Raw genomic sequence first — 27,947 nt, 5'->3', positions numbered from 1 at the left:
ATGCATATTCAGACTGGAACAGAAGGAAACACCACGAAGCATTCCCTCTTCAGTCGGGTCGTCTCTTTGCCTGTGCGATTGCTTATCCTGTCGCTTCTTCACTCGCTCACTCCTTCTCTCTTCTCCCACACTACGCTTGCCTCGACTCGTTTGATCCATGGTACGGTTCTCTTCTAAACCTGTATTCTACTATTTCATATACCTATTTTCAAAAGCACACTTATATAATGCGATTTTTCGGCGTGGCAAGCGTTACTGCCTTGCTTGGGAGTCTGGCCTGTGCTCTCGATGTTGACTGGTCTAGTGATGGTACGTTCTCTCTTTGTGACTTGTATTCCTCCTGCATTCCGAGCTGAGCTGAGCTGAGCTGATACTAAATAGAATCGGTCAAGTCTGCTGCTAGCCAAGTAGCATATGGGTTGGTGAAATACTACTCGGGCAACAACACTGGCGATGTCGCTGGAAACCTGCCAGATCCGTACTATTGTAAGTCTTTCTAACACCTGGGAAAGTCTAATGCACTCAAGCTGACTCGGGATACAGGGTGGGAGGCTGGTGCCATGTTTGGTGCATTGATCGACTACTGGGTATACACCGGCGACGACACGTACAACAAGATCACCTATCAGGCCATGGTCCACCAAGTCGGCGACGACCACGACTACATGCCGGAAAACCAGACGCGGAGTCTGGGCAATGACGACCAGGGGTTCTGGGCCATGGCCGCCATGACGGCCGCCGAGGCCAACTTTGAGAACCCACCCGAAGACGAGCCCGGCTGGCTCGCGCTGACCCAGGCCGTCTTCAACGAGTACGTGTCGCGCTGGGACACCAAGGACTGCGCGGGAGGGCTGCGCTGGCAGATCTGGACGTTCAACAACGGCTACAACTACAAGAACTCCATCTCCAACGGCTGCTTCTTCAACATCGCCGCGCGCCTCTACCGCTTCACGGGCGACCAGAAGTACGCCGACTGGGCCGAGAAGATCTTCGCGTGGCAGCAAGACTTGAAGTTTATTGACACGGACTACACGGTGCGTGACGGCGCCGGCTACGCCAACGGCGAGAACTGCTCCGAGGTCAACGGCGCCCTCTTTACCTACAACGCGGGTATCTTCCTGGTGGGCGCGGCGCACATGTACAATATCACCGAGGACGGCAGGTGGAAGGAACGGACGACTGGGCTGGCCAAGTTCACAGCCAAGACCTTTTTCAAGGACGGCGTTATGTACGAGATCGCCTGCGAACCCCAGGGAACCTGCAATACGGACCAACAAGCCTTCAAGGGCCACCTGTCGCGCTGGATGGCCACGACGGCCCAGCTCGTGCCCGAGACCCACGATACCCTCTCCCCGCTGCTGAAGTCGTCGGCCAAGGCCGCCGTGCAGCAGTGCGGGGGCACCAGTAGCGACTTCAAAGGCCCCGCGGGGCAGGCCTGCGGCTTCAGCTGGCTCAAGGGCCCCGCCTACGACGGCAACGCGGGCGTCGGCGAGCAGATGAACGCCCTGTCCGTCATCTACTCCACTCTCGTCGACAAGGCCCCCGCCCCTTTCACCTCCAAGACGGGCGGCTCCTCCAAGGGCGACCCCAACGCCGGCTCCAAGTCCGACGACGGTAAGATCGAGAGGCCTAGGGATATGACTATGGCCGACCGGGCAGGTGCGGGCATTCTGACGACGCTGGTGCTGGCTGGTTTACTGGGTGGCATATCGCTGGTGGTATCCGGCGACTAAGAAGCGCTTGAGACGTACGGCTCTTTTATTTTCCCTTTCGTTATGGTAGCGGGTATTTATCTCGGGAGTTTCGGCGTTACGTGTAGCAGCTCATCCCTTGAGGCTATCTATATATCTATGTCATTTACTGGGCTTGTAAGACTTCATAATTGAAAGTCTTCAACGTCATCACTTGCTTTCATCCCGTGTGACATAGGAATCGTGATGTTCATCATCGTGATCTACTTTCACGACCTCAAATCATTAATGTCGACATGCATACCAAACTCGAGCCATTCTACCACCATTCTTGATTGGCTATCTAGCAATTCGGCTCTCGTCCTCCAAAAGCCGAGGGCAAAGTACATGTTGACTGAAGCCCACCGCGAATTTATCAATCGCCAACTCCGCCGCTGCGACTCGTATAGAAACAGTACTCATGCAATAAAGGTCAGATCGGATCTCTTTTAGCAGCCACCATGGGAACAAGCCTCCGCCAAATCGGGATCCACCACGAGAAGAAAATAAGTATTCCTTCCCTCTCTCAGAATCGCTTCTCAGGAGCTCCATAGCAAAGAAATAGCCTCCCCGCAGGGCAGCTTATCATCAAAGAACTTCATAAGGCGGGGGTTCATCCACATCCATCACTGCCGACTTGTGCGGTCCCGACTCCTCCGTGATGGTCACGAGCGAGGAAGGTTCCACCCCTCGATCGTCTCCATCTTGATGGCGTGCTCGGGTGGTGCAACGTGAGCCTCGTCCGAATCGTCGGGGGCGACAGCACGCTGGGGGACGTCGACCATCTCGTCTCTCGCATCCTCGCGGACATAAGCCAAGTAGTAGGGATCGCCGCTGGAGTTGAGCTCGTCGAGCACAGCTTGTGAGTCGCGAGAGTCCTCGGTCACAGTGCTGTCGTTGTACTTGAGCCACACATCCTTCTTAAAGTCTCGGATCCAGACCCAGTAGTGACCGGCCGTGACGCCGCCGCCGTGGCAAATGATTGCATGCAAGAGGTATTTCTCGCTCTTGTTGTCGTTGAAGAGCTGATCCAGTTCAGCTTGGAGAACCTTGAGTTCTTCTGCATCGCGTGTCTTTTGATCTTGCACCGAGCTGGTCAATTCGTGTACAAGTGCGGCGGAAAGCCCTGAAGACTCGCCAAACGAAGGCATCTTGCGAACTGCGGGGGAGAACCCTCTGCCTTGCGCTTGAGAGACTTCATGGTCTCCACAGTGGGCTGGTCATTAGCCGGTGAGAATGTGAGCAGATCCTCCCAGCTGAGTTTCGAAGGGTCAATGCATCTAGCCGCCTCGTCCCCCGAAGGTAGGGAAAGGTTAGCGGGGGTACTTGTCTTGTTAAGAGAAGGCTCCTCTTTAGAATGACTACCGAAGTGAGACAAACGCATTTTGAGGAGAGCCGCTCGACGGCGGCGGCTTGCAAGTTCCGAATCAGAATCAGCCTCCATATAACGGTCCATGTACAGGACATCCTCGATCAGCACAGGGTTTCTGTTCTTGGTGCTGCCAGTTCGCTGGATGTAGATGTGAAGAATTGGGGGTAAACTCTGATAGACGGTACTGCGGGCAAGGGTGTCGTTAACAAAGCTGATTTGGGTGGCTTCGTCCAAGGCCTCGTAAATCGTTCTTTTGACGCCTTCTGTGCCGTGGGGAAGGCACTGAGCCAGCGATCTGGGATGACCTCCTTGCTTTCTGTGACCGAATCTGAGTTGACGTCCAGTCGGTGTGAATAGTTGACAAACATGGGGAAGAAAGTTCTGGTGATTTTATCTGACTGTAAGTCAGAGCGTCCAGGTACCGGCCCGTCCGACTTGATCGATCGCATCAGGTGTTCCAGAACGTTCCCAACAATTTCACCAACGTCGTTCTGATTTGTTCCCTTTCTGTCCGATTGCTCCAAGCGCTCAGATATAACTTGGTATTTCTCCTCGAGCGTAGTCTCTTGACTCAAAACCGGGATTTCCGGCTTTATCTCAACATGCGAAGCTTTGGGAGATTCCTCGCCTTCACCACCCATTTCCGCCTGGTCATCTGTTTTGCTAGGCACGTTGACCTCCACATAGGAGCCCATTGAAGTAGCCTCGCTATCATTGATCAGTGTCTGAGAGCTCATTGAGCTGGTGACATCATTGGTGTCAGCTAGTGGCTCGACGGAGACGTTGACCATGTCAACATCTTGCTGGGTCTCAGCTGGTGCTGCTGGCGAGGGGCGCGCCGGCAGAGGCGGTGGCTCTGTCTGTTGCTTTGGGACTAGTAGGGCACTTGCCGACTTCAGTGCAGTGTTGGCCAGCTTCTGAGAAGGCTGCGCTGACACTTCTTTCGTCGTCTGGAGGTCAACAAAAAGCTGCGCAAGGCTTTCCATAACTATTCACATCGATTAGCGACGGACACATATCAAAGGGTTGATAGCGAACTTACACTGCCGAGCTACAATGGCCTCGTCGAGGGTAAATGATTCCCCTGTGCCTCCAATCCGACGTGCCTCGACATTCTCGGGAGTGAGCTCAGGCCTGTCCTGGTCATGGTGGAGTACCAAATCACGAATGGGCTTGACATTGTACAGGTACTGAAGCAGACTGTTCAAGTAGCAAGTATTGCCGATGTTATGAAGACCCGGGGGCGTGTTCTTAAAGCCAGCATGCTGCTCGGCAGACTGCGTCTCCTCCAGACCAGGCATACCGAACCACTCATGTGATTCATCACCTGTGTAGCTTTGGAAAACGCCAGCCAGCGACTCTAGCTTGCGAGCTTCTGTCTCACCAGAAGCAGCTCCAGAATCGTTACGCTTGTAGTTGGCAAGGGTCTGGAGAGCTTCAATGGCTTTAGTAGCCTTCTCCTTCTTTGCAGGGTCCTTCGCTAGGTCCGCAGCCTGAGGAAGCGAAAGTTAGCAAGCGTATGGTTCTGTAATCGAAGACAGGAGCGACTATGAAACTTAGGGAATGGGGTGGAAGGCATGTTGGAGAGTACTAGACGTTATCTATTCCGTTTATACCCCGTTTAATCCAAGGTGACGGGGTTCGGTGTGCTGAACAGTAGGATGATAACCGGACCGACTTACCACGTTGTTGACGAATTCCTGGACCAACTCAGCCGGGTATTGCAGCTCGACGCCGAGAAGATTAGCCGCGTCTTGCGGCTTCATTCCCTGTGACTGTGTGTATTCCAGGCTTGCTGTGTGCAAGGATTCGTGCGAAGCTAGCTCCGTCGCAGAATCCCAGCAAGTGCCATCCCAGGTGCGTTTACCGATGATGTTCCTAGCCGCAGTGTAGAATTCGATGGCACGGCCCGGACACGATTTGGCTAGAAGGATAGCCACCCCGGCGAACAACACGGCCTTGTAGTCCGTCCAGCACCCAAGTAGGTCATAGTCCTTGTCGTCGTCCTTGGGGTGACCTACTGGTATCGTAACGGGCTCATAGTGGACGCGAATCCTCGCCGAGAGTCTGTTCCAAGCTTGTTGCAACGCCGCACCCTCAAATGTTCTACCTCGGCGCTGGAGGGAGGCTCGGAGCTCAGCACTGGCGTCCTCCCACTTGGCACGCTGTGTATCGAAGCGTGTGAAGGAAGTCGCCTGATCCATTTCAGGAAAGAGCCAGGACTCCTCTAATTCACCAGTCTCCGCATTTAGGTCACTCGTTTCCTTGAAACCGAGACTCCGGAATAGCGGGTCAAAGTCACCTCCAAAGCAGACCATGAACTTCTTGTTACGCTTCCTGATGCGTCTCTGCCCCGAGGATGACTCGAGCCCATCCCGGATATACTTGAGGAAAACACCCAATGCGTTGTCACCAAATTGGTCCGGTGTATCGTGGAACCTGTCCGGATCATCCCGCCGAGCGACCGCAAGATTCCGCCTGACTCGGTCGGTGTCCTGGAAATTATCCAGGTCCGAGTTGGTCAAGACAGGATTCAGTGCAACAATGTCGACGCAGCAGTAACACCCCTCAACTGCGCAAACCAACTTGGTTTCACCAACCGGAAATGAGTGCTTGTACTGGTTTTCCTGCCGAAAGTCATTGCGGTTTTTGCGCTGATACAGGACGAAGACGTGTATTCCATTTGGATGGATAGTAGCGAAGTTCTCCTCGCTTGTTCGCTCGTTTCTGTACGTCACATGAAAGTGCTTCCGGCAGTTGGCACAGACGCAGGAGATGGTGCATGTATCCAAGGCCGATGCAACATCACCGCATTGCGAAGAAATGAGGAACAGCTCATGCACGTTATCGCCAGTGCCATTGCACTCGATCAGCAATGCTCCGGCTGTGAGGTCACGCAGCAGGCGGGGCGACGTGTACGCTTCATTTCGATAGTTGTCAGTTCGGGGTTTGGGCAAGGAGGCGATGCGTGCCAACTTACCTCGCACATGTGGTTCGCGGTTCTCGTTCAACAACGCGAGGGCATTGTCCTTGATAATGACTGCATTCTCTTTGCCTTGAGGGCCAGTGAGGTCCGCCATGGCTTAGTTGTTCGACTTCACGCTTTTGGCTTGGTATGATCTGAAGGATCATCAGCAGCTGAGTTGATTGAGGCGCAAGAATGGTTGGATTTGGTCAACAGCCAAGGCGCACTCTCTCAGAGGCAAGCGCGCGTACTCCTGAAGGGCAAGCGAGATGGGAATTCAACAAGCAAACTTGGACTGCTCTGGGAACGTCGATGCTATGGTAATCGAAGGCTTGGAGATACGATGCGGCATGAAAACGTGCTGTGGGGATTACCCGAAAGGGCTCATGTTCCAGATACTCTCTGCAACATATGGAAGTGGCAATGAGAAAGGTACTGACCTTCTGCGGAATCAAGAGCAGATCGGCCTTGTAAGGCCTTGTGGGCAAAGGCAATGCGGATCCGGTTCTGGGCAGCAGAGAGAGTGTGTGGATGGAAAGTAGGTTTTCAGGATCGCTCAGAAAGAACGGTGTTTTATTTCAAGGAAGATCCGCCTTAAATGAGAGATGAAGGCCCCAAGAGTGTGCGGTGGTAGTGAGCAGTAGCTTAACTAAGCACTAAAGGACGTAAGACGGGGCCGGTGCCTACTTGACGGAGGATCGTCAAGGGCGACGGTAAGGTCAAGTTCGGGGGCAAGTACTCCTCCGTTCTGCTACCCTGCCTCTGGAAGCTTCAAACTAGCCACCCCTCAGATGAATAATACTTCTGGGGATAGAAAAGACATGTCAGTCTCAGCCTCCTTGCTCATCAAGATGACAGAATAAACATGGAGGTAAAGAGACATGTTGAAAGCGGGCGTTCGCATATGTGGATGCGCCGCACACTCGGCGACAATGTACCTCCCCTCAAAGACACGGCGTCCCCTCGACGGCAAGGTACCCGGGCCACGAGCCCAACAACAAAGGTGAGCATGGGCGAAAACAGTGAACATCAATACCGAACTGATATTGCTTGAGGGATACTCTTATATTCCGAGCAATGGAATGTATATACATATCCCAGCCTAGCCGAGTATGAGTGACTATGTTTTCGAGTTCATGGAACCCGTGGTTTGCCTCATACGCAAGAGGGCTCAGTGAACCCAACTCATCGTATTGGCACTGACGGCATGCCAGCTAGACTCGGAGTATCAAAGATGGGCACTCGCATGCTTATGGAGACCCTTCCTCTCTAGGATAGCTACTCAATGCTCCATCGAGTGATGCTCCGGCTTCATGCATCAGCTCCAGCGCGGCTCGGTAGGGCTGAGCATTGGACACCCTATAATAGGGGGACCCAGGTGGGAGTGTCATGCAACAAAGGGCCGTTGGGAAAGCATGGCTGTTCAACTGTAAACCAATTCGAAAAGACTATAGGCAGAATGGCTAAGGTAAGACGGACACAGATTGCAGTCCAGCCACTCGTAGGAACAAAATCGATCATGCTATAGGACAGAAGCAAAGAGAAAGGTCGCACCTTGGAGTATGTCTCCCCAACAACAAAATATGAATGGCCGGGACTGAGCCGGCTTGGGTGGTTCCTAGTATGCGTAAAACGTCGACGATATAATATACGTGTGGCGGGTAAACAGGTGATGGCTAGTGGTTAGGGTATCATGTAAGCGTTATGCATGAGGCGCAGAGGAGAAAGAAACCGATGACTGGCAGTCTAAGGACGAACGGGGTACAGGTGGAACGAAGACAGTGAAAGAAGCGAAAAATGAACCAGGCGCCGCCCAGAGACTCCCGCGGATGCAAGATGGCAAAGATGCAGTTCAGCACGGGGCTGTTACTTGAGTATGCTGCCGCGTCATTTAGCGATGGGATGTCTTTCTGTCTGCGATGCGAGGTCTATCTGCGTTTCCTTTGGGCTGAGCTGGGGTCCGGGTGCGGGCTGGCAATCCCTGTGGTTTAAAAGAGGTGACGTTGGCATTGGCGTATCGAAGGTTCCCAGTACGCCACACCGCCACACGAGCGGCGGTGGCTGTGGCTGTGGCTGTGGCTGTCACTTACTCAACACCACCGGCCACCCGCCTATCGCCCACGTGTAAACTTCGGCTAAACCGCTCCCCCAGGCAAAGACCGAGCCTCTGCCTCCCTCCAACGTCCAAGCTTCCCAATTGATCCAGCCAGGCTGTGGTAGCTGCCGCTTCAATTGCTTGACGCATTTTCGAGACCCGGACCAAACCTCGTTGGCACATCACAACCGCCCAAGATGGCGAATCCCCATCCCATCACTGTTCAGCTCCCGCAGGAGCCCTTCCACCCGAAGAATGCCCTCAAGGGGGCCGTCACTGGCAGTATGGTCGGAGGTGCTGCTGGTATATTCGCGTCCGCCATGCAGAACTCCCTCGCCAAGACGAATGTCGGAGCTTGGGGTGTCGTCACACGCACCGGCAGCACTGTCGCTACCATGAGTACGTCTGGTCTGAACCCTTGCCAAGCTACAGCTGGAGCTAATGACCCGCGCAGCTGCTGTCCCCGCCGTCTACATGTTCGTTAAGGATGCCTCGGCCAACCTCAGAGAGAAGGATGACACCTGGAACACCGCCATCGGAGCCTTCATGGGAGGAGGCATTTGCGGCCTCAGATGTACGTACAGACTTCCTGACCAATTGGGTCATAGGCAGCAATTTTGACTGTGAAACAGCTGGTCGCATGCCACAAATCGTCGGTTGGGGTGCGGGCATTTCCATCGTCATGTCAGCCCTCCAGTTTACCGGCGGTAGCATAAAAGGCAAGGGCAAGAACGAAAGGCCGGATGTCATCGACGAATACGAGAGAAAAGAGTACCTGCGCCGGAACCGAAGACGACCGATGATCGAGACCATTGCAGAAGTAGGCGAGGGCCGAGGTAAGACGATGATTTAATAAAGGCGCTATGTTTCCCGTCCCTATGTCGCAATCTAACAAGTTTTCTTCCTTAGGTATCGAGCCTCCGGGATACGAAGAGAGACGACGAGAGCGGATAAAGGCCAAGTACGGCGTCGTGATCGACCCGGTCAAGTGCACCGTCGATGGTTCGGACTAGATTCAGAAACCGAACAAACAAGACTAGTAGAACTGTACATAAAACAATCGGATTTCTTTGCGTCGAGTAAGGGACGAACATGATGGGCTTGTACCTCTTATCCCGTGACGGTCGTGGTGTACCTTTCCTGGTCATCCGCAGCCCTTCGCTATCTCGTAAGTACCAACAAACCTCCCTTTCCCCTCCCCAGCAACATGATGACCTTTTTGAGGCTGTTAATGACTCGTGCAACGAGCATGATTCTTTTACACCATATTGTTCTATCTCTGATCTTTGCAACTACCCTCACTATTTTGAATTCAATGGCGAGCTCGTTGGCTAATGTACGGACCAGTCGCTTACCCGGCTCCCCAGCCGTGACGCGAAAGTGCGACGCAATTTTTGACGTTTAATCTCCCGCATTTCCATACGCTTACAAATGGTTGGTACATCACACCAGAAAACTTGTGCCTATCGATTGCAAAAGGCATATTTTGTACTGGAAGGTTACATATATGTACATGACACCTGTGTGGATGTAAATATTCCACATCGCTCGGCCACCTCTTTTTCGCAGACCTGCAACATGGGCTCGTACCGGCTTAGGGCCAATCCAGACATAACCCCTATTAAGGGTCTAGTTGGCATTCAGGGAGAAGCTAGAGACGGTGAATGTCGCTGGGCCACCGGTGAAGGGTTCGGTTCCGAATTGAGCAGCTTTCAGCAAGTCAGTTTACCGCGCAGCCACGGAACGGGTGAATAATGCGACTTACTAATGAGGTACTGGTTGTTGGCTGGGAAGCCCTTGTTGCTAGAGAGGTAGTTGAAGAAATCCTTAACGTTGGCGTTGAAGGAGTTGGCCTGGCTCGGGGCGACGAAGCTGTAGACGTGCATGGCGCCGTTGTAGCCGTCCCAGAGCTCCCAGGTCTTGCCGGCGACGTTGACGGTGCCGACGTTGCTGCCGATGGGCTGGATGCCGCCGAGGCGGCCGAGCCAGATCATGAGCTCGTAGTCACCGCTGCTGGTGTCATGGTTGGGGTCGGCGGCGGTGAAGAGATCGTAGGCAACGTTGGCGCGCAGATTGTTACCGCTGTACTGCCACGAGGCCGAGCTCTGGATGGAGCCGATGGAGGCGACGGTGCGCTTGCTGCTCAGAGTGCGGCCGGCGTACGGGTAGGCCTTGACGTTGTTGTCGCCGCCCGACCACTGCCAGTTGACGTGGAAGCCGACGCTGTTGGAGTTGGCGTAGTCGACGTAGGTGCAGCCGCTGCCCGACCCGGAGTTCTTGCCCCACATGTTGTTGTTGAAGTAGTAACCACTCGAGGCGTGGTAGCCGTACTGGTCGCAGAGCGAGGCCTGTTGGGCTGCGCCCATGGACGCCAGGGCGCCGAGGACGACAAGGGTGGACTTCATCTTGACGATGGGGAGGGAGGCTCTGGGGAGTGGGTGGCTAGTGGAACGAAGTGGAGGATGATGCTTCGGATGCAGCAGTGGTGAACATGACCTCTCTGGGACAACAGCCAGCTGTCGAGGACTTAATATATAGACAAATTCGACATCGAGTATGACGATGCCTGTCCAGCACTCTGGTTTCCTTTGTCAGGAGCAAGTGGCGTTAGGCTCAGCAGAATGCCGAAATCATTCGGCACATTGGCCAATCAGGCCCCGGACCGACAGGGGCTTATACCAGTCCAGGGGGCCCAGGGATCCGCAACAGTCGGCACCGAATCTGAACGTTTCCTGATTTAGCACGTATTCTCTGCTACGGCGTACGCCCGTTCCTCCGCTCTCAATCGAGACAGTTCCGAAGGCGCTGTTGTCGCTGATGTCAATGTCGTGATAAGCGCCGGCCCCCGTCGCTCAGTTCAGACTGGGCTTGCTGTATCTTATTCTGCCTTTCGGCCCTACTCCTCATGCCGCGCCGGCCAACAGGTCATGTCGTGAGCTATCAAAGGGCCCGGCTGTCTATATGCGTTGGAAGTATGCGGGGAAGGTGCTGTTTAACTCGAACGACGGGTCGAGCGATGCTACCCTGCCGGATGTTTTGCAGGCTCACATAAATCCCACGAATCAGCGTCAGTCCAGCTAGCACTATGCCAAGCATGGCCAACATGCTACATGGTGTTTTTCTCTCTCTCTCTGATTTATCTCTCTGCACGCCAACCATGAGGCCATCAGCCATGGGTCTGGGCCGAGCTGCATCTCGCTTCCATCCCACGTCGTGCAATCCCCAACCGGGTTTGCTCACTACCGTCTGGGGCTTGCATGGCCGTGACAGCAATGCATGCTGTGGAGGCGAACCAGGGTCGCACACCCACCGCCCTTCTGGCTGAACGGATTACTACTCCGCGCCAAGGCGCCCGCCATGGTCAACCACCAGTCCACACACACGGCTATCGTGTCGGCTATGTGTCAACGACACAGACCAAGCAAGACGAGCGCGGCTCTCTGTTTTGACCGCCTTTGAAATAGGCTCTCTGTGCTACTGGTGCGCTTACTTGTAAAGTCGCCAATCGCTACGGGGCTTTTTCCGCATGCTCTTTCTAATATGGTGCTTCCTATGCTTTAAGCGGGAAGGGCGATAGCGAAATCCCTCCACTCACCTCGACCGAGAGAGCCCATGGACGCCGATTTCATTGCCCGATGTAATCAATACAAGATGAGGGCATGCATCGTGCAGCACACGGGTAATATATGCTGATTAGATCGCACACAGCGAAGGACTCCGTGACGATGGCTACGGGGAGTCTCAGGCTCTCTGGTACTCTACGACACGGCTACACCCCTTGAGATGGCCCAAGTTTGGGTAGATGGCCACGGAGGTAGCTTTCATACCACGGACTAAAGCGTCATGGCCACAGACGACTCTTCATTTTGGCTAAAGTACATCTCAATCGGATGGTACCCTGGCCACAGTCTCCATCGAACATCCCCAATGACAAGATCTACCTGTGGTGTAAGGAAGCAGATGGAACAATATTCATCGACAGACAGCCTCTTCTTATGGCGATGGACTTGACATCATATGATACACTTTCGTGGCTTTGCAGCTCCAAGAGCCAGTGGGTTACTTCCACTAGGCTACACCGACCCGGCCAAGGAGTCAATTATAAGAGCTTCAGTGTGATGTTGACTATTAGTGCCATCTGCTGTGATGGGACACTCCGTAGGCAGATCTTAGAAGGAGGCCCAGGGATGGATAGCTAACAATTGAATGTGATAGTTCATGTAGGGCACGTAGTCCCTTGGTTTATATTGCATTTCCAGGGTCAATAAGAAAAGCCCATGCAAAATAGCCAGGATGTGGCGTGGTCCAGACTTGACTTATTGTAGGAACCGCCAGTCTTCCTCCCTTGAACCTTTGTCGAACATCTAACCATTGCCATCTTATTGGATAAGATCCGTAATCTTAGGTCGCTGACAGCCGCGAGTGAGGCGCTGCGCTTACGTTGTATGCACTTGGTACTCAGCCCGACATGGGTCACTACCAGTCTCGAGCCTCACCTAGCCCAGCTGAAACCTCCCTCATAACCAACCAGGTCTCGCTGATTCCAGTCAGCCTACCAAGTATACAAGGGCGTGTCTCTTGGCACCGCAACCCAACGACCCTGTGATGGTGGGAGAGGGGAGTCGCTGACTGTGCTGCATTATGCCGTTGAATATATATCTGCGCGAAACGCATTCACGCGGAATAGCATCCTAGGTCTTTCTAAACCCATAGAGTGCTTCAATCGAGTATCTCCAGACGTTCGCTGGAATCTCAAACGCAACATGATGAAGGCATTTCTCCTTTCAGCATTGGCGGCAGCCGTCGTCACCCCAAGCCAGGCGTTCCCCTCCGAGAACGAGTGGAAGCCCCCAGGTCCTGATGATGGTAATTAGAGACCGGAAGCGCTGAGTTAACGGCCATGAGCGAACTGCCAGTGTGCTGACTTCAAGACCAGTGCGCGGGCCGTGTCCGGGGCTCAACACCTTGGCGAACCATGGCTTCCTCCCGCGCGACGGCCGAGACATCGACGCCGACACGCTGAGCGGCGCTCTTATGGAGGCCCTGAATGCCGAGCCTAAGCTTGCCGGTATCTTCTTCGCCCAGGCCATCACGACCAATCCCAAGCCTAATGCAACGACCTTCTCTCTGAGCGATGTCACCCGCCACAACATCCTCGAGCACGACGGAAGCCTGAGGTGAGTGTCCACGCGTGGCCGGCTCCTTTTCCACGCCGCAGGAGTTTTGTCTCTTAGCTTAGTATGTTATTCATTCACAGCCGGCAAGACGCGCACTACGGCCGCATCGACATCCTCAACCCAACCGTCTTCGCGGAGACGCTTTCGTACTTCCCGGATCCCGTCATCGAACTCAAACAGGCCGCGCACGCCCGCTGGGCTCGGATCGTCGCCTCTAACCGGACGAACCCCGAGTTCGCCTGGTCCGACGCGACCGAGAGGAACAGTGTACTGGAAACCGCCATCTACCTAATTGCATTCGGTGACCGTGAAGCCGGCAGCGTCTCCAAGAAGGCGCTCGTCTACTTCTTTGGTTCGTACACCCCCTCCAACTACCGATATGCATCAATAGATAGGCCTCTTGTTTTCAGGTGATAGATATATTCTGTGAGAGTCCGGACTACTAACGCTTTTCCACCTCGAAATCAGAACACGAGCGATTCCCGCCGGGATGGGAGACAACAAACAAGGCCATCACGCTGGATGAACTGCTACAGATGGCCGGGAGGATCGTCAACGCTACCACCACCGAGTCTGCATCACCGCTTGATGACGGGTTCGCTACAGCTGGTAACGTTGCACATGGCTGGCTAGGCGGGAATGAGCTGTGAGAGGGAGGGGGACAACCGTAAATGCTAACAGTGCGATATCAATACAGAGTGTGAGAGCCATTTCAGCTTTATCGAAAGCGACAGCTTCACAATGTGACCAGCCCGCACGTGTGTATCCACGTCAGCTTCCAATTGCCGCCCAAGAGTGAGATTGTCATGGTATATAATCCAAGTCATGCTCTTGATTTATCTAGGTATATCATGTTTTCCGAACCGGGAAATGCGTCAATTTCGATGCTACTTACTACTGGCTAACAAATGAAACACCACCTTTGGTTCCAAGACACAGCCGTCAAGATGCCTACCCCAGGATACCCAACCCCACCCCCCCATTGCTGCTGCCCTTGTCGTTGGCAGTAGCACCACCTCCATGTCGGGCACTGCCATTCTCTCGGCTTGGGCCTGATGAGCGACCCCCAGCGCTGTTAGAAGGGGCCAAGGAACTCGACCCAAACTCAACTATCGATCCATCCGCCAGCCTGAATCCCCCGGAGCCCCCCGAGCCGGTGCGGCTCATAGGCGCACTGCCCTCGATACTATGCCTGCCCACAGCTTCGAACACACCCGCTGGCAGCGCCTCTTAAATCGGGGCTCACTTTGGGAGTCCTCCTGAGCCTCCCTCCTGCACTCTCAGTCCTGCGATGCTGGGATCCCAAGCTTTTGCCGCGCCGCCCGATTCGGCTCCAGAACTTAGCATGTTTAGCTGTACCGCCTCCACCGCCGTTGCTTATAGCACCGGGGTAAACACCACCGCCACCTCTTCCGGTAACCCGATCGGGAGAGGCCGCATCACTGGCACCACTAATGCTGCCGAGAGTGGCGCCACTTTCTGCTCGTCGTCTGCCTCTGATGGGATCGTTGTAGAGGCTGTAGCTCGTCGGAGGGGTTTCGAGATCGAAAGCGGCAAGTCGTGGACTGGGTTCCGTCTCCACAACGCTGGGCCGGCGCGAGCGCGGACGCTGCATGATTTGTGGGCTCGTCGAGCCGTTGCGGGCGAGCGGGCTGCTGGACCGGTACTGCGAGGCGGGGGAATAGGGAAGCGGCAAGGAGTGGGTGCTGTGCGAGCTCTGGTGACTATGATCGCGGCTCATCGGCTGGCTAGAATACCCCTGCGGATGCTGGTCGACGGGCGCGGCCCACGGCGCAGGATGTACTGCTATTGGCGGATACCCCGTGGGGTGGACGGGGACGGTAAGGGGGTATGGCAAATGAGCCGACTGAGGTCGGATCGTAGACGTGGAGTGAGAGAGTTCATGGTCGGCTTCTTCGCTGATGTCTGCAAAGCTCGGGTCCGGTCGGCTTGACATGTCCAATCGTCGTACACTATTCGAGGAACTGGTAGGCGAGGGACGCAGAGCACTCGAAGTATTCACTTCGACGGGGATAGGGGGAGGCCGGAAGGGGCCGGTGTACTGAGATGGACTAGATCGAGCGGTGCGGCTTGGTGGGTCGGATGGGGGCCTGCTCGTTCGACCTACCTTCGGCGGGGATGGAAGTTTGGGGGAGATGCGTTGGGGGGGTGGGCGGCTCATTGTCCGGGCTCATGTCCAGGTGCATGAGGGGTTCTGCAGCGAGTGGGCTCGAAACTCTGACAGGGCTGAGACCCTCGCTTGAGACGGGCTTGTCATTCTCTTTCAGGCGTTTGATGGTATGCGCCGTATAACTTGAAGATGGGGCTGGATACGAGCCAACTACATGAGAAAATGTCGGGATCGGAATCTCCTCTTCAGGCGATGACGGCTCGGTGAAAGGATTCCCAGTGTAGGATGGACGGCCTGCAATGAGCTTGGGCCGTACCGGTGGAGCGTCGGAGGCTGGGGATCTGGTCATGTTCACGATAGGCTCGCCGCTTTCCCTTGGAGGCGGTGGGTTGACCTTCGATATCTTATTCAGCGCCGACTCGGCGTCGATGTTGGCTGTGACCCTATTGCTGACAGAAGGCAGAGTACTGCTGTCGCTGTGGCCGTGCGTGTTCGTGTGACTGATGAACCCCTTCACCGTCTCCCTGCTAAGGCTGACTCGTGGATCACTTAGAATCTGCGGTGACGCTCGCCATGACCCAGCGTGGTCTCGATACCGGCGCTCCACATGGCGCTTTACTGTACGGTGGCTTGATGAGGGTACCCTGCTGAGAGGTTCGTACTCCTCAGGTACTGAGATGGACTCGAAGATTTCGGTAGGTGCCGCCTCGGGCGTAACAGTCCGTGAAATGGTGTCATCGTCCACCTCTGGCATGCCATAAGGCCAAGTTACATGCCAATGATACGGGTTATAGTCGCCGGGGCTGTATACGGATGGTGACTCTAACGGCGCAGTACTGTCGTCCCACATGTTCCATTCGAGCACACTCGGGTTACTGGCGGGAGTTTCAAGGGAATCTGCCTCGGAGCTGCTGCTGGTGCGCTCGAAAACAGAGACAAGGGGCACGTCGCCTAACCCTTCCTCGTCGTTTGACCGCCTCCTCTTGGAAAGCTGGTCAACTCTGACTTGGATGCCTTCCAGGCGACACTCCAGCTCCTCCCGAGGAACGCCGAGTTCTGGGTACTTCCGCTCAAACCGTGTTATGGAAGAGGACAGCTTATTTCCGTGTATGAGAAATCTCCGGTAGTCCTCTGGTAAGCCGGTCATGGAGTCGTCTCTGATCCGACGGTCGCTTTCGTCGAAAGCGCGGCAGAAGACGCAGACAGCACGCTCTAGCCAAAAGCCGCTTGTTTCTCGTCAGCCAGGGTGTCGACGAAGAACGCCTGAACGATACTGTGAATCCTCAAGATATCTAGGCTGTCCTGATTCATGTCCACGCTCCGAGAGCTGTGGCCACTATTGGAGGAAACTTGCTCATTCTCGTTACGTTCGATGAGAGCGAAGGCGATCAGGATCTTGAGCGTGCTGTTCAACGACGATCTCCGCGTTTGCGGGTCATACGTTTTCATCGGGGTTCTCTTGTCCAAAGCGCGAAGTCCTGAGTACCTGTTTAGCGAAAACCAGTTGTCTTAACAGACTCGACACTGCTTACCTAGTATGAGCATCTCCACCGGAACGTGCTGGCCAAAGAAGGCAAGGAGTGACATCAAGTTGAGCGCAGCTACATTGCCGCGGTGTTGAAGCTGTTCCTTGACTGCGCGGTAAGCGGGCAGATTGCCAGCTTTCGGGCGGCTTCGATAAGATCGCAGGTATTTGGATAAAGGCTCTCTGGTGGCCTTCAAGTGCAAAGCGGCGACGTGAATCATGAGCGGGAGCCGTTCCATAAGTTGAACCAACTCCTGAGCTCGACTCAGATCATCGGAGTTCCACGGTTTGCTTTTCCCCATCTCCTCGAGGAGCAGCTCTTGAGCCTCTCGCGCAGAGAGTGACTCGAGGGCTATCACCTGGGGATTGTCAAATTGATAGTCCTCTGGCGTCGTCTTTTCGGTAGACGTGTAGATTATACTTGTCCTCTTGGTGAAAGGTATAAAGTCCTCCAGATTTTCGTAGTCAAAGTGAACGCCATCCAGGACGAGGAGCCATTCTTCGTTGACACTGAGCCACCTATGCACCGCCCGTATCATTTTCTTGGTATCGGTCGCCTCATCCAGGTGTTTGACACGACTGGATGCCACCGTTCTGGCCATATCCCAATACCCGTATTCCAGCTCTTGAAGCGACTTGCATCTGATCCAGAATACTCCACCGGGATAGTCATCCTTGTGTTCAAAGACGTACTGGCGAGCTAGGTGTGACTTACCTCCGCCTGGCATGGACTGAATAAGGACGGATGAGGTTCCTCTTGATCGCCTCTCTTTATCCATTAACATCTTGTGCAATTTTTTCATCTCCCTTTCCCTGCCCTTGAACAGTGTGTTGGGTTTAAAAGACGATGGTTTTACAAATAAAGGATCGCGGAAGGGCGCCGTGTCTTCCGCGGTGGACTCTGGGGAAGGGGGCTCCAGTCCCTGCTCGGGTTCCTCTGGCGCTGGAAGACTGGGCCTGTCGATGGCATCGATCATTGACGGAGACTTGAGTTCTGATATGGACTTATTAAGATTATCAAGCTCTTGTGCTACGGAAACAAGGAATCAGCCAAACATCCCACAAACATCAGCGCTCAACGAACTCGCCGCTTATTCGATAAACTCCTCAATCTCATAAGGCAGAAGAGGGTGACCTGATCTGCTTCGAAGCGAACCCCACTGGGAACGGCCGGGACTAGGTAGAGCAGAAACAGAAACGGGGGATTCCACGGAGAACGTACTTGAACCTTGGCCGGACTGTTGAACGGCTCGTTGCGATTTTAACTGCGTGAAGTTAGTAGTGAGCCCCAGGGGTTGCATGTAGCGCCTTGCTTACCCAAGGTTTCATCCTCTCCTCTATTTCATGTTGCGCTCGCGCAAACTTTTCATCTTCTTCCACCCGCCACCTTGTCGAAACTACATCTGGTGCTTCCTCGGCCCATTCCTTGATGGTGATGGCGACCGTCCGATAACCTGGCGCATTGCGGCTGTCGAATTTGCACATTCCGGAATGCGTTGCTTCAATGGCGAAATAGGTGACGCCAGGAAGTTGCGGGCTGGCCGACTGAGCATCTACCACTAGCATCTTGGTGCCCTTCAAGTCGGTCTTGTGGTTTTCATGAGCCATGAGAATCTTGAATCGTTGGTAAATATCCAGAAAGTGGCTGTTGATGTTCTGTAGCGTTTCGTTGTCCCGTTTGAGAGTTTTGAGCAACACGGATTCGGAATGCCAGAAGGCCTTGGGCACGACAGCATCCGACATGCCCTGGAGCATCACTGCCCACGAGCCCATGTCCGAGCCTACGTGCGGGGTACCAAGAAAGATGATGCCGAACGTGGATACAAATATTTGGCGATAGTCTTCATGCTGAGATGCTCTCAAGTCGTTGGAGTATAGTAGAGCTCTTTTGACAAGTATGCCCCCAAGACTGTGGCACACCCAAATGATGGGATTCCGCGACGACTGCTCATCCTTCCGATAATGCGTTAAGCTTGTCACTAGCGTTTGCGCGTGCATGTATATGAAGTTGTCCGAAGGGTTGACGCCATGCTTCTTCGAGTAGACGTCGGCATTGTATCCATATACGAGGATGTTTGCGCGGGTAGACCTGAGCGACTGCGGGAGGAGATCAGTCGGCCAGAATACGTCGTTCTTTGCGGTCCAAGTTCTTTGGGGCTCCCCGTTCAGCCCATGGACCAGGACGACATCGACCTTCGCGTCCGGATGTGTGTATACGGCCGTCGTCTCGAAGCGAGATATCTGTTTATTGATCGAGCCCTGGAGTCAAGACACAAGTTGTCAGTCGTGTTAGGGGAAAACTGTCTGGTCTCTTCTTGACAAAAAGTCCGGCCACTGCCTACGCCAATGAAGGCGGGGTCTGAGACCTGGCCAAGCCATCGCAAACTTCATAGTTCGGATGAGCTTGGCTCAACACATGGGCCTAGGAAAAAACAAAGGCGCCTGAAGGCGCGAAGGGTTGTGAGAGACAGTAGAGAAGATATCACTTACCATCCTTACACTGGCCAAGGCCAAAGCGTACACTTTTCGTTATTCTCACTGCTCTCTCTGGGGGCTTGGTATTATTGAAGCCGCGCCAAAAGGACCAAACCGGGGCAGTACTCTAAGCTCGCCCACTTATATATATATGAAGGTCGATGTTGGGTATGACAAAGACTAGTGAGTGCAGCGGTATTCCGAGGCACAGCAAAAGGTGAGAGTGATAGAGGGACGCTGTTAGCGAGACATGGGGTGCATGTCCTGCAGATCAGTCAATCCTACGCCATCTGCGAATAGCAGCGACTTGGTTGGGTAGGACCGCGAGGACTTCAAACACGGAACGTTACTACATATGGCCAGGTATTCGAGGGTCTGATGATTCAGAAGCGGAGTCCTGCGTATGTACTCTGGGTGTTGTCGCTAGTGTTGACAGAGCAGTAGGGCCGGTTCAAACAAGTCTGCGCGACGCAAAAGGAATAAGAGGGAGAGAAAAAACGAGCAGAGCCGAGTAGACGACGATGTCGGGACAGACTGAATATAGAAGCTTGTGTCACGGGTCGGTCCTAGGCTGTCACATTCGAGCATGAACCGGTGTTCCAGTCAAGGCTGCGAGGGTGCGTGATGAGGGTTGGACCAGCTGAGCCTCCGACACCCCCTCGAAAAGAACAAGACTAAGCGACAACGGGCGTTAGTTGGTCGCCTAGCAAGCTGCTCGTCCCGCCCATCTGCACACCCTCTCACACGCTCTCGCAGCGGGAAGCCAGGATCTCTCTTACTCCCCAGGGTGTTCCCTGCCCACGGCCCTCACGTTGACTGGACATGGGCAAGTTGGTGGGGGCAGGGTTCTGGGCAGGGCAAGGCATCCAAATGCGATGATGACGACTTACCTGTTCCTAACTCAGGAACACTTAAGCTTCTGTCTCCCACGCGGCAGTTGGGATTTAGCCGTAACGTAGACGCCACGGTGGGCGGTTTATTCGACAGCGGCGACTTCTTGTCTGCATTTCTGCATTTCTGCATCTCTGCATCTCTGCATCTCTGCATTGCTGCATTGCAGCATTGCAGCGTTGCAGCATTGCAGCATTGAGCTGGCTGATTGTTGCACGACGGCAGCAGCCCGCTAGTTCGGAGCTTAACTCGAGAACCTTATCTGAATACGCGCATAAGCCGGTTGCGTAGGCGGGCAGGCGGGTTCAATCATCTATTGGCGATTCCATAGCGCCCACGAATCTACGGGCGCGAAGCAACCAATCAAGCTTGGTGTTTACCTGCTGTCTTGCATTTCTCACCAACATATTGAGAATATCTCAAATATGCCTAGTAATGTAGTGAGGGTGGCGACCAAGGGTTGAGACAAGGAGGAATAACGCGCAAGCATCCAATAGAATAGACATTCTACGCCCGAGTAGTGAGTCACTCGAGGGCCGTGTATCAAGATAGCAAAGAGGGAGCAAGCAGATGGCGGACCAAAAAAAATGCCTGCAAGAGCAGAGTGCTACGGACTGTCGTCGGTTGTACACAGAGGGCCAATACCATGTTCACACAACATGGTGTTGATCTGGGCCATGACAAAGTTGAGAAGGGAAACTCGGCAATGAAACTTTCCGATGCAGCATCAAAATTGCTTGCATTGTAGCGTCAGACTACCAGCACCAACCCCCACACGAAGAAGGGCTCACGAGGTTCGTTCTTGGGTAACATCGGTGATGCAATCATCCAAATGTCGAAATCTGGAAAACAGTCACAAGAGCAAGGTACAAGGTGCTAATGGCAGGTAAAACTAGAAGCAGTGGCGGTATTGGATATGTCTTGCCTTGCAGGTCACGTTGCACATCCAAGCGGCTGTGCCTTGTGGCACTATATATTGACCGCAACCGACCGTGATCGCGTTCTGATATTCCATGGGACAAAAAAATGGCAGTCCATGTTGGACCTGCGATATTGGTCTCTCCTACCCTTTCCAAGCAAGGCCAAGAGAATTAAGCCTTGAATACCCGCAGGCTTTGCAATATCAACCTGGGGAGGCAGTGGGTAGGCACAATCCCACCAAGGAAGCCAAGTATGTTTGCCGTTGGCGTGACTCAGAATTCGACGATCAGCCTCACTAAACGCCCGTGGTCGTGCAAGGACGGACACGATGTATCTATACGAACAGATGCTAGATTACAAGGGAGGGTGCTTCAGGGGGTCTAAAAGCGACGCAGTTCTAGTCATAGCACAGCTGGAAGAGGCTGCTACTTGCGCTCGAACATTAGGACGTATTCCCTAGTACTCTGACCGAACTGGACGAGATCCTTATCCTTCAGTTCGAGATACCGGCTATCCGGGACCTTCTTCGAGTTGAGCATGGTGCCGTTGGCGCTTTCGAGGTCCAGCAGGTACGGCTTAACTTTGCCAATCTTGTCGCCATACTCGTTTCGCTTCTCCTGGTAGCGGAACTGTATGACAGCGTGCTGTTTGCTGATGCTGGGATGTTCAGCGATCATGTCGACCACGGCCAGCTCTCTACCCACGAGCCAGCAGCTGCGGTGGCTCAACTCGATGGTATCGATTATGTCGGCCCCCTTGAACACGAACAGTTTCCACGCATCCTTGGGCGGTGGTTTTCGCGCCTCGGGCGGCTCGTGGTACTTGAGCACGATGGTGGAGCCGTCGGCTTGTGCGATGGAGTTGGACGCGGCTGCTAACGTTCCAGTGATTCCAAAATTAGGCTGCTCTTTGGGTTTTGGCGGCTCCTCGCCGTTTGTCACGGCAAATGAATCAGACTGAGAAGGCAAGGGCCCGCTTCGCCTGACCACCTGTTTGTCGCGCTTGCCCTTGTCCTCGTCATCGCGGTCTCTCCTCCGGCGAGAATCGTGGCTGCCGCGGTCTCTGGACCTGCGGCGGCTGCCGCCATCTCTGACCCTCCCTCCATCGCTGTCGCGGGTTTTGTCGTCGCCGTCTCTGCCTTTGCGGTGCTTTCGTTCGTCGTCCTTAGATCGTGAACGCCTGCGAGGCTTCGGTGACCTCGGTGACCTCGGTGATCGCGATCGTCGATGTCGATGTCTACCACTATCCCTGATTTCGGATGTTTCTCTCTCCCTGCGTCGCTCGGAGGGGGCGTGCTGGATCGTCTCGTCTGGACCTTCTCCGTTCCCGGCTGCGCTCGTGGTCCGAGTCGTCGTGTCGCGACCGTCGCGGCGGCGGCGATCTGGTGTCGTCCTTATCCATGGGTGTATCTGAGTGGGGTTCGAAGTTGTGCAAAAGTAGACGGATTGGATTTTCGGGTATCCGGTTCGTAGACGGCCTGCTGATCCAAAGAATGTTGGAAAGCTGATATCGGTTCTTGATGTACGCAGAATGCGACAATGACGCTGTTGAAAGCCTAAAATTCACGTTCCAGCGCGCGTCTGGAGGCGCTGGGGCGCTACACATGAGATGGGTGGCGGGGCTTGTGGGGAGACCCTGGCTGCCTGGCACCTGGCCTGCTTCTTGGGAGCTTGCTTCAGTCTAGACAGCGAAAACCCAATCAATGCACCTCTACTTGCATGTACAATACTACATACATACTTCGCATAAGTCGAGTAGATGTTTGAGCGAATACGTCTTCATATTGCTATTCATTGGTTGCCCGTATGTCATTATTGATTAAGTGTCATTTTGCCAATCATCCATACATGCATGCGCCTATTCCAATGTTGTCAAGTGCATGTCCATGTTTCTTTCTTATGCCGAAGGAGAAGGGCAGACCATCTGCCACGAGTTCCAGGTAGGGGCGGCACCTGTCGGGCCTGCTTCCGTAGCATCATTGCAAACGCCCAAGTTGGCTGTGACGGCTTTTCCAGTGCAGTCTTCGGAGTAGTAGATATGCACTAGATGAGTAGCACATTGCGAGTAAGTACGGTGCCCGGTCTTTACCCAGCTGGGGATGACAACGAATGGATGAGAGGAGGAAGTATAAACTCACGCTCACAGCCAGCACCGGCCGGCTGTTGGCCCTCCAGCTTCAACGATTCTACCGGCACGTTGTTCAATTGGGAGCAAGTGCCGGTCTGGTCTCTGTCGACGGTGTAGAAGCCCTCGTTCAAGTTCGAGCACCCGACGTCAGAGAAGATGCGGAACTGGGCGAGGCGAGGGTTGTCCGTGCCTTGACGCGGGACCGCCGCCGCTTGCGTGCCGGCGGCGAAAGCGGCGGCGGAAGCGAGGAAGACGATGAGCTGCATGGTGAAGAAAGTAGGGAGACTGGGCTGAAACGTAGCAATTAGGAGTGGTTGCGTTAGGTAGGGGACTATGAGGATATTCGATTACTGGAACTATTATAATTCTGCTTCGTTCCTTGCTAAGAATGGACCCGTGGATTGATGCGGTCCTTAGACTTCACCGGTGCTCCAGCAGATCGGCATCGCTCCTCTTTATATCTATAGGGATGTAGTTTTAGCCTCACTGGAACAGTGCCCGCCCAACCGCCCTGCCCACTGCCTCACTCCGTGCTGCTCGCCTTTCTTCCATAACGTCACTGGGCACTTGACTTGGCTTGTGCGTCTCAAATCAATACGAGCTTCCGCGGTTCTAGAACGCGTGTACGACGTTACGCAGGCCATGCGCACGCATATATTTCAATTTTTCACCAAAGCTCTCGTTTCTGCAGGCCTAGGAGACCAAAATAGCTAGCACCGCTAACACTGAACGGCTCGCTCGCAAAGCTGCCTGCGAGCAGCAGATCGTTTTGCCTGATAGGATCATGTTTGTCTACGGCGGGCGGGGCAGGCGGGAAGTCTGCATGCTCTCATGCGCCTCTGCACATTTGCATTACGAGCTGGTCAGTGTGCTGGCAGTGCTTAGTTGCTTTACGTTATGTTGCTGTTCGCCTTTCGCTTCCTCCAATCCATCAAGGATCGTCATTCGAGAGCCGTGTAACCGTCAACATGAGATCCGTAAAGATGGGCCGTGTGACCCCCCATAGTAAGCGGCATGGATCTTCTCCGTAGGCTGTTGACGGTGCTTGTGCCAGCTCATATTCCTGCAATGGAACACATCTTGGTGAATCCTGCGCACGATACACGCCTAGCGGGAACGCAAGCAGCCCAGCAAATGACCCAGAAACTCTGTTCGGGCGGCAGTGTCTCCCAACAACCCCCATCATCCCGAGGTCCTCAACCATCTCACAGAACATCACTCCCCTCCACGCTCTGCCCACCTGGCCTACTCACTCACTCACTCGCTCACTCACTCACTCGCCCGGTCTGTCAATCCCACTTTCCCGAACCGCCTTCTCCGTCCACCTCTCGCCCGCCCGGAGCCCAACATAAGCCGCCGGCCAGAAGACGGCCCATACCGCCAGTTGCGCAACAGGTAGGGCGGGGGCCGGCTTGGAGGTTCCAAGGGATATTGAGATCTGATGTTGTCGTCGCTGTCCGATTGTCGACGAGAGGATCCAGAGTAAGCGTCCGCTTGCCACCGTGGCGAGCGCATAGGTCAGCATGGTCTGCTTCCGGCTCAGCTTCTCGGCGAACCAGAGCTTGCTGCCCTTTGTTGGTGGCACTGCTGGGCTAGTGCCGGTGGCCATTGATGGCTGGTTATTTGGTCAAGTATGTCAACAGTAGGCGAAACCACCAAGGTAGCAAGAACGGTGTGATAGTCGGTCTGCTATATATATGTCTCCTGACTGTATGTGTTATGGTGACTGTTCATGTCAAGAGCCTGCTCTCAGAATGTACAAGATGCAAACAATGGCCATGTCAGGATGAAGAATGCGGGGTTCCGTCCTTGCTGTCGCCGGGCTGCCCGGTGCTTGGGAAACATTTCAGTGCTATTAGTATGAGAAACTCAACTCAAACCTTATGTCGATTCGTGACTCGCATCCTCATTCAAGCAAGCAGGTGCCCTTACCAGAAATCCTTGGCGCATATGGTGGCGCAGGGTCCCAAGATACGGGCTGCATCTCCCATGCATGTACGACGTATCAAATTGGATGCAGTCGGCATATATGCCCAAGTTATTGAGCCTCAAAATTGGACACCACTACGTACGAATAAACTGGCCTTTGTTCTCGTCCCAGACTGCTGTTTTTCGACATGAATCCGGAATCAATCGCTGCTAGACTTATCATGGCTTCTCGGCTCTCTTCTCCACGTCTCTATCCAGAGACACACCGGTTTCCTTATCCAACACAGCCTCGCCGCCGGCTGACTTCTCCTCTGATTGATGTGCTAGTTCTCTCCTCTCCTGCCGACGCGCTCTGGCTGTGGTCCGCCGTTCGTTGCGTTCCTGGTCTTCCCTCATCTGCTTAATGACCGGGCTCTTCGCCCGGATCCTCGCCCCGTACTTGTAAAAGATGATGGGAATGGGGATCATGGCGACCTCGAGGATTCCCATCAGCGTCCCGGCCCACTGCGGCGTCAGGGCCTTGTACATGGCCGGCGCCGCCAAGGGCAGCGTCCCGCCGAACACGCTGCGGGTGACGGCGTTGCCGGCCAGGGCCGAGGCCGCGTAAACACCGTACGCGCCAGCCAAGTAATTAGAACCATAGATGAAGCTAATGGTATTGCCCGCTCCGAATGGAATGCCAAACGCTATGGGGATGGCCCAATGTATCGTGACGGGGAGGCAAGTCCATGAGAAAACCAACTGGCCGATTGGCGTCAGGACGGCCCCTATGATCATGACTCTGGCCGTCGCCTCTGGAGGGACCTTCCCCGTTTCGGGGTCTTTGGGATGGGTGTTGATTATCTTCCTCAGCCACGGCTCTGCGCAGATTGTCATCATCGTACCGGTTCCGATCCCGACGAAGGCGAGACCACTTATACCCGGACCCCATCCCCGATTCTGCGAAAACACGATGGGGTACGCAGCAAAGCACATGTAAAGCACGCCATAGATCAGCGATATCCACAGGTTGAAGAACCAAAGAATTGGCTCGGTGAAGGCTAAGGTGAATGGCCGGATGAGGTTGATCTTCATTAGTTCGGCAGTCGATTTCTTCATATCGTAGCGAGACCACCACCTCTCATTGCCGGTTTCCTTCCTAAGGCGTGCAGCCTTCTTCTGCAGGACGATGGGCGAGTACGTCTCTTTGACCGTGACCATGAGCAACGTACCCACGCCGGCCAGGACCAGGACGAGCCAGTTGTCCCAGCGCCAGCCAAGATACTGGTAAACGAAGCCACCTATGACAGGGCCGGTGGTCGGTCCGTTCATTGGTGCTATACTCCAGAGGGACATGATCAGAGCTCGGGTTTCTTCGGTCGATATATCCACTACAGACCCCGCCGAGTTCGATATCATGACGGCGCCGAATACCGCACTGTGAACTGCGTCAGCCTTGGAGAAGATGGATGCAGATACGGTGTCACCGATATGCCACATACCCAAAGAACCGCACCACAATGATTTCCTCAAGAGACGTGGCGAGACATGCGGGGATAACCAGAAGCGTGAAAACAACCATACTTGCTATGTAAACGGGGCGACGTCCAAACAACTCGCTAGACGGAGCTGCGAACAGACTTCCCGTAGCTAGGCCAAGCAGATATGTTGTGACGCCTAAGGTCGTGACTGCCGTGTCGGCGACGCCGAACTCGGCTTGGAGACCAGGGATGGAAGCCGTGTAACTGGTGCTGTAGAATACGACGACCCAAGTGGTGAAGGAGATGCAAACAAGGCACCACGTCCGGTACCATAGTGGCCAATACCTGGGGTTATCAGGATCGTCATCTTCGAAGTATACCTCGAAGTCCGGAGGTCGCGAGGCAGTGCTACCCACACTGGTACCGGTGCGCACACGCGAGACGGCCTCCCGGTGATAGTCGTTCACGTTATCAATCGTACTGTAGGCACCAGAGATGGCGAGCTCCAGGGGCTCTAACGGGTTCGTATCGTGAGAGGCACGGGAAACTTGGCTCGCGCGACTGTGCCGCCGGGAGAGCCTGTGGAAGCCTTCCTGTTCAGGGTGGGCGCGCAATGATTCCACGCTATTCTTGCCAAACGACTCGTGGACCGAGATATCGTCCTGTATGTCGCGGGACAACCGTTTCTTCTCATCGGTCTTGATCTCGGCCATTACGTATTCAGGGTGAAAGCCAAGACGAGCCAACGAATAGCGGTGGCTGTGCCTATGGATGCAAGGAAGGGTTTGTTTTCTAGTGATGGCAGAACTCTTATAGACGAGCGAGACCTAGCATGGATACGTCGACAACAGAGCCCGACTTGATACTGATTAACGGACGCACAGAGAAGAAAGTCGCCGGCTGATTTCTTTACTACGGGGACCCGGGTTCCTCGTTCGGGGCAAGTCAAGTCTTGGCTCGCTTGGGCAGAGAGCCCCCATCGCCACGGGAGGGCGCGTCGGATTACCGACCACCGCTTGATGCGTCGGGAATGAGGGAGTTACGAAGCAGGCAGCGGCCAATAGGACACAAGCCGATGACCGGTGAGCCCATCTCCACGACCTATACATGCCTCGTCTGGCACACTTCGCCTCGATTACGAAACTGGAC

At 54.4% G+C, this 27,947-nt stretch overlaps 10 protein-coding genes across 10 annotated transcripts; 3 read left to right on the top strand and 7 right to left on the bottom strand.

Annotated features, from left to right (window-relative positions):
- Window positions 1–227: 227 nt before the first annotated feature.
- PG998_001572 (uncharacterized protein) lies at window positions 228–1,733 on the top strand (the record flags this gene model as incomplete). Its single annotated transcript, XM_066868390.1, has 3 exons — window positions 228–309; window positions 382–486; window positions 544–1,733. The coding sequence occupies 3 exons, from the start codon at window positions 228–230 to the stop codon at window positions 1,731–1,733; spliced, it is 1,377 nt and encodes a 458-aa protein (XP_066736805.1).
- Window positions 1,734–2,395: 662 nt separating this feature from the next.
- PG998_001571 (uncharacterized protein) lies at window positions 2,396–6,182 on the bottom strand (the record flags this gene model as incomplete). Its single annotated transcript, XM_066868389.1, has 6 exons — window positions 2,396–2,822; window positions 2,891–3,286; window positions 3,361–4,090; window positions 4,145–4,595; window positions 4,785–6,022; window positions 6,083–6,182. 6 exons carry the CDS (start codon window positions 6,180–6,182, stop codon window positions 2,396–2,398), a joined length of 3,342 nt encoding a protein of 1,113 aa, XP_066736804.1.
- Window positions 6,183–8,359: 2,177 nt separating this feature from the next.
- Window positions 8,360–9,175, top strand: PG998_001570 (uncharacterized protein; the record flags this gene model as incomplete). Its single annotated transcript, XM_066868388.1, has 4 exons — window positions 8,360–8,561; window positions 8,617–8,736; window positions 8,795–8,998; window positions 9,072–9,175. The coding sequence occupies 4 exons, from the start codon at window positions 8,360–8,362 to the stop codon at window positions 9,173–9,175; spliced, it is 630 nt and encodes a 209-aa protein (XP_066736803.1).
- Window positions 9,176–9,791: 616 nt separating this feature from the next.
- PG998_001569 (uncharacterized protein) lies at window positions 9,792–10,567 on the bottom strand (the record flags this gene model as incomplete). The annotated part of the gene is made up of 2 exons (XM_066868387.1): window positions 9,792–9,871; window positions 9,928–10,567. 2 exons carry the CDS (start codon window positions 10,565–10,567, stop codon window positions 9,792–9,794), a joined length of 720 nt encoding a protein of 239 aa, XP_066736802.1.
- Window positions 10,568–12,925: 2,358 nt separating this feature from the next.
- Window positions 12,926–13,989, top strand: PG998_001568 (Chloroperoxidase; the record flags this gene model as incomplete). The annotated part of the gene is made up of 4 exons (XM_066868386.1): window positions 12,926–13,028; window positions 13,099–13,339; window positions 13,420–13,691; window positions 13,808–13,989. 4 exons carry the CDS (start codon window positions 12,926–12,928, stop codon window positions 13,987–13,989), a joined length of 798 nt encoding a protein of 265 aa, XP_066736801.1.
- A 536-nt stretch (window positions 13,990–14,525) lies between these two features.
- Window positions 14,526–19,488, bottom strand: PG998_001567 (uncharacterized protein; the record flags this gene model as incomplete). Its single annotated transcript, XM_066868385.1, has 7 exons — window positions 14,526–15,265; window positions 15,468–16,682; window positions 16,745–16,948; window positions 17,003–18,025; window positions 18,218–18,260; window positions 18,313–19,254; window positions 19,486–19,488. 7 exons carry the CDS (start codon window positions 19,486–19,488, stop codon window positions 14,526–14,528), a joined length of 4,170 nt encoding a protein of 1,389 aa, XP_066736800.1.
- Window positions 19,489–21,707: 2,219 nt separating this feature from the next.
- Window positions 21,708–22,683, bottom strand: PG998_001566 (uncharacterized protein; the record flags this gene model as incomplete). Its single annotated transcript, XM_066868384.1, has 2 exons — window positions 21,708–22,461; window positions 22,598–22,683. 2 exons carry the CDS (start codon window positions 22,681–22,683, stop codon window positions 21,708–21,710), a joined length of 840 nt encoding a protein of 279 aa, XP_066736799.1.
- Window positions 22,684–23,178: 495 nt separating this feature from the next.
- PG998_001565 (uncharacterized protein) lies at window positions 23,179–23,675 on the bottom strand (the record flags this gene model as incomplete). Its single annotated transcript, XM_066868383.1, has 2 exons — window positions 23,179–23,324; window positions 23,420–23,675. The coding sequence occupies 2 exons, from the start codon at window positions 23,673–23,675 to the stop codon at window positions 23,179–23,181; spliced, it is 402 nt and encodes a 133-aa protein (XP_066736798.1).
- Window positions 23,676–24,682: 1,007 nt separating this feature from the next.
- Window positions 24,683–25,018, bottom strand: PG998_001564 (uncharacterized protein; the record flags this gene model as incomplete). Its single annotated transcript, XM_066868382.1, has 1 exon — window positions 24,683–25,018. One exon carries the CDS (start codon window positions 25,016–25,018, stop codon window positions 24,683–24,685), a length of 336 nt encoding a protein of 111 aa, XP_066736797.1.
- A 539-nt stretch (window positions 25,019–25,557) lies between these two features.
- PG998_001563 (Major facilitator superfamily transporter) lies at window positions 25,558–27,511 on the bottom strand (the record flags this gene model as incomplete). The annotated part of the gene is made up of 2 exons (XM_066868381.1): window positions 25,558–26,755; window positions 26,820–27,511. 2 exons carry the CDS (start codon window positions 27,509–27,511, stop codon window positions 25,558–25,560), a joined length of 1,890 nt encoding a protein of 629 aa, XP_066736796.1.
- Window positions 27,512–27,947: the final 436 nt, after the last annotated feature.

This window comes from Apiospora kogelbergensis (assembly GCF_038363985.1).
Source record: "Apiospora kogelbergensis strain CBS 113332 chromosome Unknown utg000001l_segment0_segment0, whole genome shotgun sequence".
Classification (NCBI taxonomy): Eukaryota; Fungi; Ascomycota; class Sordariomycetes; order Amphisphaeriales; family Apiosporaceae; genus Apiospora; species Apiospora kogelbergensis.
This window is presented reverse-complemented; position numbering and strand designations above follow the sequence as displayed.